Below are 14022 nucleotides of genomic sequence, written 5' to 3' on the forward strand. Positions count from 1 at the left end.
CTTCGAATTCTTTTCTGCCGCACACACTTCGTTGCGCTCGGAATCGGATGGTGGTGGTGTGCGTGTTGCTGCGCATACAGTTTGTAGGTTGTGTGCCGTTTCGTACGATCGTCCGTCCCGCTTACACACCATCGCCGCATCTGCTGGCTGGCGAGCGCGTTCATAAACCGATAGATCATAAACAAGTTTATATGTTGCGCATATCTCGCTCCGACGCGCGCCCCTAGCTTATCTGGCACGTAAACTGCTCTCGCGCGCACAGCGTTAACTGGATTTCGTCAGCGGGCAAACAACACACTACATTTTCGTTCGCTCGTCGGTGTCGTTCGTAGTGCGCGTTCCATCATCGTTCCAGCAAGTAGGCTGGGCGTTTTAAGCTGCCGTGTTGTGTGTACATTTGGTGTGTGGTCGCAGCAGTGCATCCGCCGTCGCCGTTTCTGTCATCGTCATATCCACCGTCGTCGTCTTCCGTTCGGGAATTACCGTATGTGTGACACACTGGTACGCGGGTGTGTTTTCTCTTTTGGTGGAGCTTTTTTTTTTAATCTTGCGGCTTGTGTAGATGGCATCTCGCATTGCAATAATTAACGTGCAGAAGAACACGGAGGATGGCGACCCGTGTGTGCTGGAAGCAAAGCGATATGTCATCTTCGACAAGAACACGGTTTGTGTGTGTGTGAATGTGTTTATACGTGGCTTTAGATCACACAGTCGTAAGTCATCGGCAGTCGTGCCTGTGTTGCTGCTGCTGCTGCTGTTGTGTCCAGCGCTGGCGGAGTTGCGCTAACCCCCATTCCGTTATACGCAGCCTATGGTTGTGTGCTGCGTGCATGTATGAGTGTGTATGTGTGCCTGGCGATGGGTTTTTTTTGTGCGTGTGTATTCTCTGCATACGTGTGCGGCTGTGTGCGTTACGGGGTTGGGTTAATTTATGAATGAAAGTAAATATGAGGTGTAACCAGCAAGCAACGACAGCCAATCATTCAATTCCATACAGTGTATAGTTAGAGTGCAATTAAACGACTACCCTACGCTTCCTGATCGTTTGACCCGTGATCCTTGATCCGTGCATACTCGGTATCGGATGTAAATCGAGTCCCGAGCCACGAAAAGTTCCCTTTCGCAAAAGTCCTTCAAATTGTGTTCCTCGTTTCTTGTTCCTACGGTACGTTTCTTCTGCTGCAAACGATTTGTTTCCTTCCTTCATGCGCCATCCGCAGACTCTCTCCCCAAGCAACCTTTTTCGTGTTCCTTTGCAGGCTGTGCGCGCGTGCCGGGTTCATGTCGGTGGTGAAACAAACGGAAGAAAATAGGTTTGAATGGCAGCGGACCGTACATTCCGTAGCGACCGCCAGCAGTAATTATTGCTCCCGCTTTGATGGACAGCGGAAGGCTGGTCCCCCTCGGCAGTCATCTTATTCCAACCGAGGCATCAACGAGGCCTTGAGATTTTAGTGACCGCGGTGTGGCTCTGTATTGTTCGTGGCAGAACGAACGGCGCACACTTAGCGAGAGGTTAGGGATCGTTTCAACAGCACGCGGCCGTAAAGCGAGCTGAGCTGTGAATGTACAACTTTACAGTATTTGTTGTTGATGATGATGATGATGATGGCTATGTGCCAACCGGTCATGAGTCGCACCCCAAACCCAAACAGCAGTTTGTACGATGCTGGAAATAATTGTTAATCGTGTCACTGATTTTTTTTTCAGTATAAACGTAGATTGCTTAGATTGTTCATCAAAATCGCATGAGAAACCATACGATACTAGATCGATTGGCTTGTTTATCAATTAAATTACCAAGCAGTTTCATTATCTCATCTTTTGCAACACGGACAGCCTAGAAAGCCACAATTTAAAACCTTTTTTCCCTCGAACTCGGGTTTGCATTTGTTTAAATGTTATTATCGGTTATTAATAATTAATTATCAGCCGTAAACTTATTGCCAGCCGTGTGGATTTTTGCTGCTTAGCAGACACATTTTTTCCTGGTGCGTCAAAACGGCTATTGTGTGTTGTGGTGGATAGGACGTGACGAAACGCGACAACCGGTGGGTGCAAACCGATGGTGGCCAGCCGCGTCCGTCCATTCTTAGCCTCCGCGTCCTAATCGATCGTTCCATCTCTGTCGCTTTGCCTCTGCACTTGTCGTTTCGCATCTCGCTGATCGTTGCGTGTCAGAGATGTCACTGTGTTGTGTTTCCCTGTCCCCGATTAGCAGTCCCCTGGATCGGACCGTGCGTGTGTTGTGCCTTGGCTGCGTTTAACATTATTTTCGAATGACGTCACTTTCGTCGCGGGTAGCGTGCGCGAATCCGCGGCCACAGTGTGAGGAATGAAATTAATAAATACATACGCGTTCGCTGCGTTGCGCTGTTAGCCGTGTGTCTCTCTAGCTACACATACACAGCAGTGCAATCAGCAGATGGAATAAAACGATAGAAATGCGCACTGGAGCGCAACAGTGAGTGAGTGAGTGAGTGAGTATGGTGTGGCGTTGTTGATGCGGTTCCCCGCATGTGGCGCAGTAGTGTGCGTGTGTGCTAGCGAAGAAAGGGTGGCTGCGTGATCGCGCGGGTGCTGTCAACGGCGTTATTCATCATCACAGTGTGCTGTGTGGCAGTGCGGTGTGTCATGCGAGCAGCGTGTATTATCCGTGGCTACGATCTCCATGGTTTCACCCTACTGAGACGCCACACGCCAAGTGTTTGCAGTGTTTGAAAGTGCAGTGAGCTTTTCGGTGACAGAAATATGTGGCTAGGGGCAAATGATCGGCAAGTGTATTATGACGTCGTTGAGCAGCGATTCACGCAGCCCCGGCAATGGTGCTAGCAGCTCCAGCGGTGGGGATGTTGCGAACAACAATCACCTTCCGCAGGATGTGCCCGCACCGGATATTGTTCTGTGCAGGACTAAGATGCGGGATCGGTCCGCGGTAGGCAATGGGCATGTGGCGGCGGCAGATCGGGCGTCCCCATGTGCTCAGGACGATGATCCATCCCTACACCGCAACACAAGTCGGCAAGCTTCAGAGCAACATCAGGGCATGGTCGAAGGCATGTGTCGCTTAGCAACGCTCCGAACTGCCAGTGCTAGATCCCAGATGGCATCACCGACACCGAGTGGGGCGATGATGAGCAACGCTCAGTCAGCTTCTGCAGTGATCGGCAGCTGCGATCCTGCCCGATCAGTCGAATCGTCTGTATCTGCAGCTGCAGGTACCTCATCAAACAGACGGCATCACCAATCAGCGGTTGTCGATCGGGATGGGACCCGTGACATGACGGATTCCGGATCGCCATTGCGTATGGCGGTCAGTTCGACGGTTGTTGAATTGGAAGATTCTTACGCCGAACTGGAACGGATTCTGGAAAAAGTGCAAGTAAGTTCGATCAAACAAACCATATTCTACCTTGCATGCTGTTAACGCTTCAGATCATATCTTTGGAGGGGTGTTTAGTTTAACTAAGTATTGTTTTTGCAACAGTTCGATCCACGGTTGGAAGAATATTAGATTCTTATTCTTCCTTTACATTACAAGCTCGGGAGGTCTAGATTCTATCAGATTATAATTTGGACCATGTGTTCTATTTAGTAGGTATTTGTGCAACACATAAATGTTAGACACAAAGCTTCGATCTGTGTAATGGAAACTTTAATTCACTTAAAAGAATGATTCAAATAGCACATTAAGGCAATTGTCATTCATATAATGGAATATTGCATAAGGAATCTTGGATATTTGCAATATGACTAAGGAATTTTGCAATCCCCTGTAGATGTAGGAAATAGTAATTGTATCAACTTTTACAACAAATCTTTGCATTAAACCAATTCGAATGTGAATGGTGGAATGGCGTGTGGATATAAATAATCGTGTAAATGACGTTTCAATTCACCGCATGGATCAAGATTCCATTATATGATTTTAAACTTCCACAGCGGACTTGTAATATTCCACTGTTCGTTTAAAAAATTCTCCTGTGTGATTCAAGAAACAGGTCCATTACATGGATCATCCAATAAACCCTGTAAAAGGAACGCAGAATATTCTTATTAAATCAAAAAAAGGAGCTAAACTACGTCATGACGCAACTTGCGCAAATTTTACGCAACTTTTCTATAATTTCTTCTCAACAAAAACGACTGAAAGCTGAAATTGCGTTTCTAATTTAATACAGAATCTGCTCGTGACGTAAGACGCGGCGGAATCCAGCAGATAAATTAAAATAATCTGTATGTATTTAATGTCTACGAAAGGTATAAATTACGGCCGCTTCAAGCACACAAGCAGCATTCAATTCGTTCCATAAATATTTTACATCTCGTCAGCAGCAGCAGCAGCAGCAAGCGCGATAAGCGTTTGTTCTGTCTCTGGGAAGACGAAGCGATTGATTGGGCGATTGGGCCATTTGTTCTTTGGATGATGTTGTTTATTTTGATGAATTACTCTCGAGCCTATGTAGTGATTCGAATGTTTATAGGTATGGAACATTAGTGAAACGTTTTACAATCATCTCAAAGACGGTTGATCTACCACAAACTTATACTACAACTACTACAAGCTTCAAAAAATAATTTTCGGTAGAGCGTAACTGTGCTAATTGTCAAGTTAAACATTTGCTTTCACACCAAACAGCATTTGTTAATTTTCGGCTCGCAAAAACGTCTGCGAATTTGCCTTATCTCAGCCTTAAGTTTGCCAACCTTTTACGGGTGTCGAGCGTTGATAATTGGTTCCTTAATATCTGTATTTACTGTCAATGGGTTCCAGTTACGGTGCGGTGCTGTTGAGGTACACCTTTGGCGTACCGAAGACGCTTTATCTTAATCTGTGCGACATCGCGCTCGTGAAGCATGTGTTAGCCATGCGCAACCTGAACCCTGGTTCGTATTACTTGAGTTTCAAGCAATTACAATTTTGTTGCTTTTATTAACAAATGTAAGTGCGGGAATGCAGTAATCATTTTTTAATCACCCATTCGCACTGTTATCGATGAAGTGTCCGTTCGGCACAGTGTTGCGACAGTGTTGTGTGCAGTAAAAACAATGCGGTCTGACCCTTGAATGAATGATGAATCATCGTGTAAATATTGCAGTCGACAAAAACTAGTAGTGCGAAGCATTACAATACTCGCACGATGGCTCATCTTCAATTCAATTCATTCAAGATGGTTTTTCATTGGAAAATAGAATTTAACAACATAAAAAACACCTTTCAATATCGTTTTTTATGCTTCTTCTTGTTCCTCTTGGGCACTACAGAACCTCGTAAGGTCTCATGCTTGCCATTCCTGGTGTTCTGTGACTTGATTTTCCCCGTAGTTTGATGGTCTGTACTGTGTACGGGGATGCGGTCCGAATGGGATTTGATCTCCGGCCCCGTGCCGTGTAAAGACCGCGATCGCCCATCGCCGGATCTGCCAGGAGATGAACCCCTTTGTTTGTGGATAAATGAAGCCCTGACAAGTGAAGCTTTGTTCATAAATTACATCGGTGTTAAAAACCTAGACCAACTTTGGATGAACATTAGATTAAGGTTTACTAACATTTTCTGGAATTGTTTTTAACAACCTCTTTCTGAGCCTGGAATAGCTGGTCTTCAAAAAAAGCTAATGATACAGAATGAATGAATACGATTTTTTCCTCAAAAATCAGATTATCATTGCTGAGGTCGGTTGGATGTCAATTCGATGTACGACGCGCCCACCAACCTAAAGATGTCTCTCATAATACCTGCCAACTGCTCATTTTAAGTTATTGTCACATGATCTGCTAAAGCTAGTTTTGCATCCATCTGTTTATCTTGTCGAGGATATTTTTCACCATTTAGATTGATGGTCCAACCACTCTATATCCGAGTTTTACATCGTTAAAACCACCAGACAATAAGGAATTCGTTTTCCTATTCTGGTTCTGCTGCTCATGGCGCTTGACATGAACAATACACCGGAACCTGGCGAGTCTAATTCGCTGTACGATTATGAGATCACCATACATATTGAGCTCGCCATTGCAACGGCTCCTCCATTGTCCTTTCACACGTACAGGACCAACATACCTTCTGAGTATCTTTCTCTCGAACGTGGCTAAGAGGGGTTTGCCAGTTTTGGACAGAGTCCATGTGAGTACTGGAACTCCAAACGTCCTATATAATCCTGCCTTCGTTCGTTAAGACAGGCGTTTTGAGGAGAGAAGTTTTCTCATGTTGTAGTATGACCAGGCAGGCAGGAAGAACGCTTTCCCGTAACTCAACATCAATGTTGTTGTCGGTACTGACTTTTGACGATAAGTAGGTGACGTTTTAGACGATTTTAAAGGTGCGGTCACCTTTGTTAGCAGAGCTGCTGGTGGTGCCAAAAATATTTTGGGTTTCATCTCCAAACACGAGTGCCGTTCACTCGATCCTTTGGTAAGCATTTGCTACCTAGGAGAGCCAAAAACAAATGTTTTCTCTGCCATCAGTATATGTCAGGATCTGGATTGACTTATAGAAGATGGACTCCAAAGATTTCGGCTCTGAGCCACGGAAGGCCCTCCTTATAGCCTCTCCTTATAGATCTCTCTAGTACATTTCCTTAGTGATATCATAGAGTCCAGAGAGATTTCCATCCATGTTCAACTGATGATTGGTAAGTCGAGCCGGAAACTTGAACTAGGTTCTTCAAAAAAAGCCTAGTAAAGATTCTGACTATGCTGTCATATGCGGCATTAAAATCGATGAAGAGATGGTTGAAGTGAAGTCATTGTGGTTGATTTTCCGTTTCGGGATTCACTCTGATAGTTTTCAACTATCACGAATGGGGCAAGACGATCGTTTAATGACAGGTAAAAGATCTTGTAGGCGGTATTCAATACCGTAGTACTCCTGTAGCTACTGAACTCTATTCAGTCTCTTTTCTTTTATATGGAATAAATGAAATCAGGATTCTTGTGCAAATGATGCACCTACCAATTTTGACCAATTCGGCTACTTTTAAGTCGATGCCTGGTGCCTAGTTACTCTTGAGCAGTAGTATGATATCATTTGCTATTGAAGTCTCTATATGTTTGTTTGCTCCTACAACGCACGAAATGCGCCATATATTACATTCTAATGCGGCCGGTAGTCCTCTACGGGCACGAGTCGTGGACTATGATGGCGCAGGACATCAATGCAATGCAAAGAGAGTGAACCACGAGCTAGCTGGGCTGTAGATGCAGATGCAGAAATCCTGACGGCTGCCGAAGCCGGGAGGACACGCTGGTTAGGGTACGTGGTAAGGATGCCGGACTCATGCCCTACCCGGAAAGTGCTCGTCAGGCGTAAAGGAGCAGAACCAGCTCGATGGCTGGATCAATTGAAGTCAGACCTGAGGGAGATCGGTTGTTGCCATGGATTAGCAATTAATCCGTAACTAATCGTGAGAGGACCCCTGGCTGGATCCTTATTTAAGCAAGTATTAGACAGCAAGTCACCTTAGCTCTGAAGTCATTTTGAGGTCATGCTATCTCCTGGTAAAATTTTCTTCCTGGGGTAATAGGGTTTTTATGAATAAATTAAAACATGAAAGTTGATTGCATCATGATCAATCGTTAACAATCGTTACGTGAAACAAGACTTTATTTACAGTCGTCACAATATCATGAGAGTACTTTCGATAATGTGGATATATTGCTATTCGCATCATTTGCATTTATTTCAGAAAAGGAAACATTACTCTTTTGCTTAATGGTAGTACAACGTCCGTGATTTATGGTTCTGTGTTGTTATTCGCTCGCTTTCTTGTTCTTTGCTCCTCTTGCTTTTGTGCAAAGCATTTGGCTTTGTTAATTTCTTTTTTTTTTTTTGTACAAATTATCCTTAGTTTGTCTGTGCGTGTGTGTCTGTTTTTTACTTTTTATTTGGTTTTGTTTTATTGGGAATACTTTGCATTTTCTACCTGTCGCCCGTGTTTTAGTGAGCAAAGTATCGCTCGTAAGTGCAGTAGTATAAAATTAGTAGCACGCTGCATTTTGAATATCGTATTGAGAAATTCATGGAAAACACATAAAACGTATGTCATAAACATGAATGGAAGTTCTTTCAAACATGTCTATTTTGGATTCTCGTCCTCGTCCACTACTAGCAGGCTCGGGATAGGTGAATTCCGATATGTTGGGGTCACTGTCCATGGCTGTTCTTAGCTTATGGGTTGATCTAGCGCCAGTAGCATGTCCTCGTTCCAAAGCAATGCATCGAGATCGTTTGGCTGGCCGGAAAACTGTTGCGTCCTGTCGTCCGACATACCTCCTGCGTCCTGTGCACTTTCACCCGCCAGCTCGTCGTCTAGAGCGCTGGTGGGAACTAGCATCAATTCCTCTCCCAGCGGAAGAAGCCTTTTGCCGCGTGATGAAAAGAACGTATCCTTGTGCTCGTTGGCAAGATTTTCCAGCAAATTTCGACGCAATCGGCTCGCAATGGGTTGTTGTGCTGCACTGCTCGGTACGGTCCCGGCGCCACGGGCAACCATCGGTCTCACATTGCCGCCAGAGTCGTACGTTAGCCAGTACTGCTTTTTGCCCCGGTTCGGAAAGAAGTACTCGTCGGGAGATCCTCCAAGCAGCACGTCAAACTTGCCCTTCTTGATCAGTTCGCCCGTCGTAGGCGACTTTTTGCCCCGGTTCGGAACGAAGTAGTCGCCCTTCTCGAGCATCTGTTCGATGGTGAGCTGTCGTTTTTCTGCCGGAATTTCAAACCCACCAAATCGGCGGCCACGGGCTGGCATGAAGACGAGCGGCGAAGGAAGCCCTCGAATGTTGGGTTCCATGCGACGGCGTCTTATTTGGTTGGCCGTTGGGGAGGCGCCTAAGGACTCGTCACTGGTCGAAGCTGGTCGGGGGAATTTATTTGTTTCTCTGTGCGTGAAGAAGAAAGGAGGAAATGTATGGTTTTATATGGCAAATGCTCGATATTTTCTTTAGATCTAATGGGTACTAGGTCGGGTATCGAATCCCATCCGGACCGGTCATTTGCAGCGATGACAGGCCTCTCAACAACGTGATATAAAAGTGTTGATTCAGTCACTTTAAGGACTATATGAGCTAAGAGATAGCAGAGCCAGTTAGAAGAATATGAGAGGATTACATTTAAAACTATCCATGACGTTGTAGAAATGAAACTGACAAAGTGACCACTCATTCTGGCAACGAATCATTCGAACGTTATCGCGCTTCGATAAAGCCATCACTCTACTACGGCTTGGTGGAAGAAACCTATTATCTTACAACAATGATGTGATCACCGCTCGCACGCCGCTTACCTCGTTTTTCGGTGTCGTTCACTTTCGATCGTCGCTTTCGGATCGGGTGTGAGTGGTGTTGTCACTGCCGCCATACCGAGCCTGTCCGGTGCATCCACCGGAGACGCAAATGTCCCCGGATGCACCGGATGATGATGCACTGCGACATACTTTCGCGAGCTTGCTCCGGGTTCATTGTGGGATGCCGATTCACGCGCCACTACGGATAAGGACAGCACACCGCAACAAACTGCCATCACACCCACAGAGATTCGCGGTCGTTTCTGTGCCATATTCTGGCGAGACGTTAATTACCAAATATGGGGAGGAACCGAGGAGATTGGTTTCCTTTGCTTTTCGGACGACGCTCTCGCCCGATAAACTCGATCCGATTTAGACTACTTTCTGTTTTCTTTCGGTTTTTTGTCACTGTTCACTCCGATTTAATGACGCCGAAAATATTACGGTTGCTGCTGGGCGGGCAGTATTCACACCATCAACACGAACCCGTCGTTGACCAAACACTTGCTGTATGAAGGGAAAACCTAGCTTTGGAGCCGATTTATCGCGATGCTACCGTCTGGATGCATCTTTGCCACTGTACTGACGATCAGATCAGCAAACGGCGCGACTTAAATAGTTTTCCATCTTTCTTCCGCCGTGTCCCAACGGTTGCGCTTCGATATGTGGGTGAGAAAAGTGAAGCAAAAAAGTGATTCCATTAAGAAAATATCACCTTAGACCGAAGGCAAACGAGATGCGAGAAGAATAAAGTCATTTCGGTCGGTGTGTGCGTGTTTTGTTGTTGCTTTCGTTTTATTTTTCCATCCGTAACAAGTCGCAGTTTGGTCCTTCTATTGGGTGAAATGGTCTGCTGGTCTGTATGAACATCCTGAGAGGAGGTCCTACGCAGAAGTCAGGGAATATTGGACTAGGCACACTGTCAGGACAAGGAAGGTGCCCATGGGGTGTAATCTGTTTTGTCATATTAAATTGTCTTGGGATGCCCAATGTGTCGTGCAATGTCGGAACGAGCTCCGATTATTTGCTTATTTGCCAATGTCCTTATCGTGTTGCTTTTTTTTGTTTGGTTTGTCAACCATCAACCGTACCGTAAAGTAGCGCAGTATGGGAATTGAATTGTACATCGCATTGTTACGACTGAGCAATGGTTGAGATTAATCATGTTTTTTCTTTCTTTTTTCGTCGCTCGCTCGTGATTAGAGTGAAGCTAATTCTGTCCCATTACTAATCGAATACGATTCGGTTTGTTTCTATTTCAAAATTGTTGTCTATTGTTGCGTGCATGAGACTGATAGAAAACTCATAAGGGAATATGCATCAAATTTGATTTCAGTGCCAATTTTTCACTTTATAAAAGTTTGCAGTACAGAGTTTGATCCAAGAAATGTTTGAAGCTGTGACGATGAATATCCCAAGTCCATATATAACACTGTAATAATTATAATTCGAATGGACAAAACTGTGGATTGGATCGTTCGTGGAATAAACTTGATTTGTTCTGCAACTTTTTTCAATTGATTCAAACTCTTATGGCAGCGTCGACAAAAGACACAAAGTATGATCTTCCTTTGATAGACACGCAACAGTCAGTGGCGACTCCTTGAATTACGAACGACTAAGATCTAGAAAAGTTTAGTTTTTTGTTAATTTTTGTTTATTACACCTTTGTTAAAATGCACTATAATTTAAATATAATTTGCTAATGCAAGTCAGCTGGCAAGCCAAACCGAAATAGCTTTAACCTACGATTCTAAGAATCAGATTAATTTGAAAACTCGTTTAAGCTATTTATGTATGTAAATTGTAACTATTTTCATCTGATTTTTTTAACTTAAATTTTGTGTTATTTGGCCCCTGTTCTGAGCAATCGAACTGCACTGGTAGCCAGCATGTTTGGAGAACTTTATTTTAATTTTTTTTAAAACAATACGCTTGTTATATCGATTTGAGATAAGTTTCACATGTCTGTCCTGAAATTCCCAGGATTTTAATAATAGTAAATTAGAAATTGCGGCGCTAGTCTCAACATGGGAGAACTGGGAAATTAATCCCATCCAGACGGCCTCTGACCGTGCGCAGGACTGACTATCCAGCTATGAGTAAAATCAAGCGAAGAAAATCATAAATGGCATAAGACCTTTAGATGTTGTAGTAGTGGAAAAAAATCACACGCTAAAAAAAAACTATTAAAATCTCAAAATAATTAAAACTTATATACAACGTTAACAATTCTTCTGCAACGGTTTTTTAACCTGTAACGATATTTTCTTGGTGTATAGTTCTTAAAACTATGCGGAGTATTTTTTTAATTTAAGTTTAAGTAATTTAAGTAATTTAGGTATTTCATTATGGTTTGCGCTGTATTGACAAATTGTAAAAAGGAGTTAAATAATTATTTTTAACTTTTTTGAAAAAAAAATCATGTAAACTCTGGAGAACCATAACATGAAAACGGCTTGAAAACTAAAAATGCCAGTTATGTATCTGAAAAATCACTCATTTTTTGCCTTTATCATTCGTTTAGTTTAGTGCATTAAAATGATATATTAAGCAAAAGAGACATTAAGCAAAAGTAAAACATTTCCTACAGTTAAAAATATTTGTTTTCTTCTACTGCTACCCGAACTAGCAGTATTATGGCATTATCTCATTCGTCTAACATAATTTCATTTAACAGTTCATTTCATACCCCACATCTAGATAGGCCACTGAATGTGCTTCCTTGTTCGTTTTCGGTGTTTATTTACGTTTCGCTCTTCTGCACTTCTCTCGTTTTAGGCGGAAATATCGGAAATGTTTGAACAAACTATGCTGAATGAAAATGGAACCACCCCTGTGGCCGGCAACGGGACAACGGGAAGTGACAAAAAACGGAAAAATGACTTACAGGTAAGCAAATGATTGGCCACTTCCGGTGTAGCGTAGCACGGCTCGGTTGCCTTTTCCCTCTTTTTTTTCTCTCTTTAATTTGCCGCTTCTTTACAGTAAAAACACGGACACATGGAAGAATCTTAAAGTAATCGTTTCCGTTTTAATACAAAACATCCCATGTTTTCTATTGTAGGCCAATCATGACGAAGGGACTGGATATGGAAGGTTAACCGAAGCCGGTCCACCTCTACAAACACATCACCAGCAACAGCAGAACGCTAGTCATCACGTAAAGTATGCTACCATACCGCACGCAAATGTTACCCAGCAGAGCAGTAGCGCCGATGTCGCCGGTGCTTTTGCCTCGAATTTCGGACGCAACAATCCCTCGGTGCCGATCGACAGCAATGCAAAGCGCACCCGGAATGCGTACGATCATCGTTACCGATCGCACGATCGAATGGAAATGGTGAGCTCGACCACGTCAGCATCGACCTCGGCCACACTTCCCAAGCCCAGTGCCCGTTCGCAATCGGCGGGCGAAACCATGTCCTCGAGCGGATACAGCAGTTACGGACGCTACACGGAACGGTCCGATAGCTTATCGGATGATATGAGCCTGCTGGACGTCGCTGCGCCCTCGTGCGAGGATAGCCAGGAAGGTGCGGGCGATGATACGACCTCGGACGAGCGCGAAACCATCGTAAGCGGTGGTGTACGTAAACGCCACCAGCAGAAACAATCAGCGGTGCTATCTAGCGGTGCAACGGCGGGACCGTCGAGTAAAGACTTTACCAGATATTACTACAACAACATCGATCAGCAGATGGTGGCAAACGATCGGGGGCTCAAAACGAGCACCAACAGCCTACCGTCCGTGGCGGCCACTGGAGGCCATCGGAACATGGCCCTACATCTTAAGTTTAAATCGCACCAGAGTGCGATCGACGCGAAGCGGAAACAGTTTTTCCTCACGCTCGATCAGGAACCATTCCAACCGCTCAAGTCCAACATGGCCGATTTACCGTCGCCAAGCAGCACGTCACTGCACAGCGGCCACAACCATCTGATTGCAGAGGAGCTAGGCTCTAAATCGAGTTCCGCTCCGGTGCTGCTCAAGGATGAAGAGAACGTTCTCACGGTGGCACGGGTAAGAGGCGATTTTTGGCTGTATATTTAACGTGTTCATCATTCACGATTGATTGTGTGTGTGTGTGTTTTTTTTTTATTTGCAGGCAAATCTTCGTTACTCGAGGTCACAAAGCGATCGACATTTGGCGGGTAAGTGGAGCAGATAAGCTGCTTTATTTTACGCTTGTAATTTTTTTTTCTTAAGCCCTACAAATTTCTAAAGTATCTATTAAAAAGTTGACAACCCATAAAGCATGAAAATCAACACCAACAGGCAACACGCTACGCAGCAAAGAAACAGCCAAAAAGGTTTGGAAACAAACTCAGGAATCTCGAATGCTCAACCGTATTCGCTTTTTTGCTGCGCGAATGTTGAACAATCTGTGCTGATAACCTATCGATGCGATTACAATACTTCTCACGTAACATTGCAAGGGTTCTTGTCGCTTACAATTCGACATGGAGCACCACCTATTCAGGCGACGACGCTGAGCGTTATTTTCTGCCGGACGTGTTGTGAGATTTCTACTACTTTAATGGAAACTCAAACTGGGTTTGATCAAACATATTGCTTTAGAAAAAAAATCCAACCCACATTGGGGTAAATAGCATAACCATTCTTCACTTGTGCAGCCAAACGCAAACCACCAATCGATTCTGCAAAAAGTTTCCGGAAATTAATTGTGGCTCAGCATGATTGGTAGCAAGCCGCTTCGTAATGCAGCTCAGTTTCGTT

General features: G+C 44.3%; 2 protein-coding genes across 7 annotated transcripts in view; one reads left to right on the forward strand and one right to left on the reverse strand.

Annotated features, from left to right (window-relative positions):
• The first annotated feature begins 244 nt into the window (after positions 1-244).
• Positions 245-14022, forward strand: part of LOC118511924 (rho GTPase-activating protein 7) — a 30304-nt gene continuing 16526 nt past the window's right edge. For 2 of the 6 annotated variants that reach the window (XR_004906197.1, XM_036055573.1), the window contains exons 1-5: positions 245-484; positions 2381-3382; positions 12063-12173; positions 12349-13305; positions 13391-13436. Coding sequence is in view for 5 of the 6 variants with exons in the window: in XM_036055573.1 (XP_035911466.1) it covers positions 2768-3382; positions 12063-12173; positions 12349-13305; positions 13391-13436 (1729 nt within the window). In the remaining variant the exon portion in view is untranslated. Of the gene's footprint in view, positions 510-997; positions 1166-2380; positions 3383-12062; positions 12174-12348; positions 13306-13390; positions 13437-14022 lie in introns of those variants that run through there. The other 4 variants (XM_036055575.1, XM_036055574.1, XM_036055577.1 and 1 more) reach the window with 4 other exon arrangements.
• LOC118511931 lies at positions 7645-9879 on the reverse strand. Its single transcript, XM_036055612.1, has 2 exons — positions 9282-9879; positions 7645-8877 (listed from the first exon to the last, which is right to left on the reverse strand). The coding sequence occupies exons 1-2, from the start codon at positions 9551-9553 to the stop codon at positions 8163-8165; spliced, it is 987 nt and encodes a 328-aa protein (XP_035911505.1). The 5' UTR covers positions 9554-9879; the 3' UTR covers positions 7645-8162.

The sequence above is a fragment of the Anopheles stephensi genome, chromosome 3, assembly GCF_013141755.1.
Source record: "Anopheles stephensi strain Indian chromosome 3, UCI_ANSTEP_V1.0, whole genome shotgun sequence".
Classification (NCBI taxonomy): Eukaryota; Metazoa; Arthropoda; class Insecta; order Diptera; family Culicidae; genus Anopheles; species Anopheles stephensi.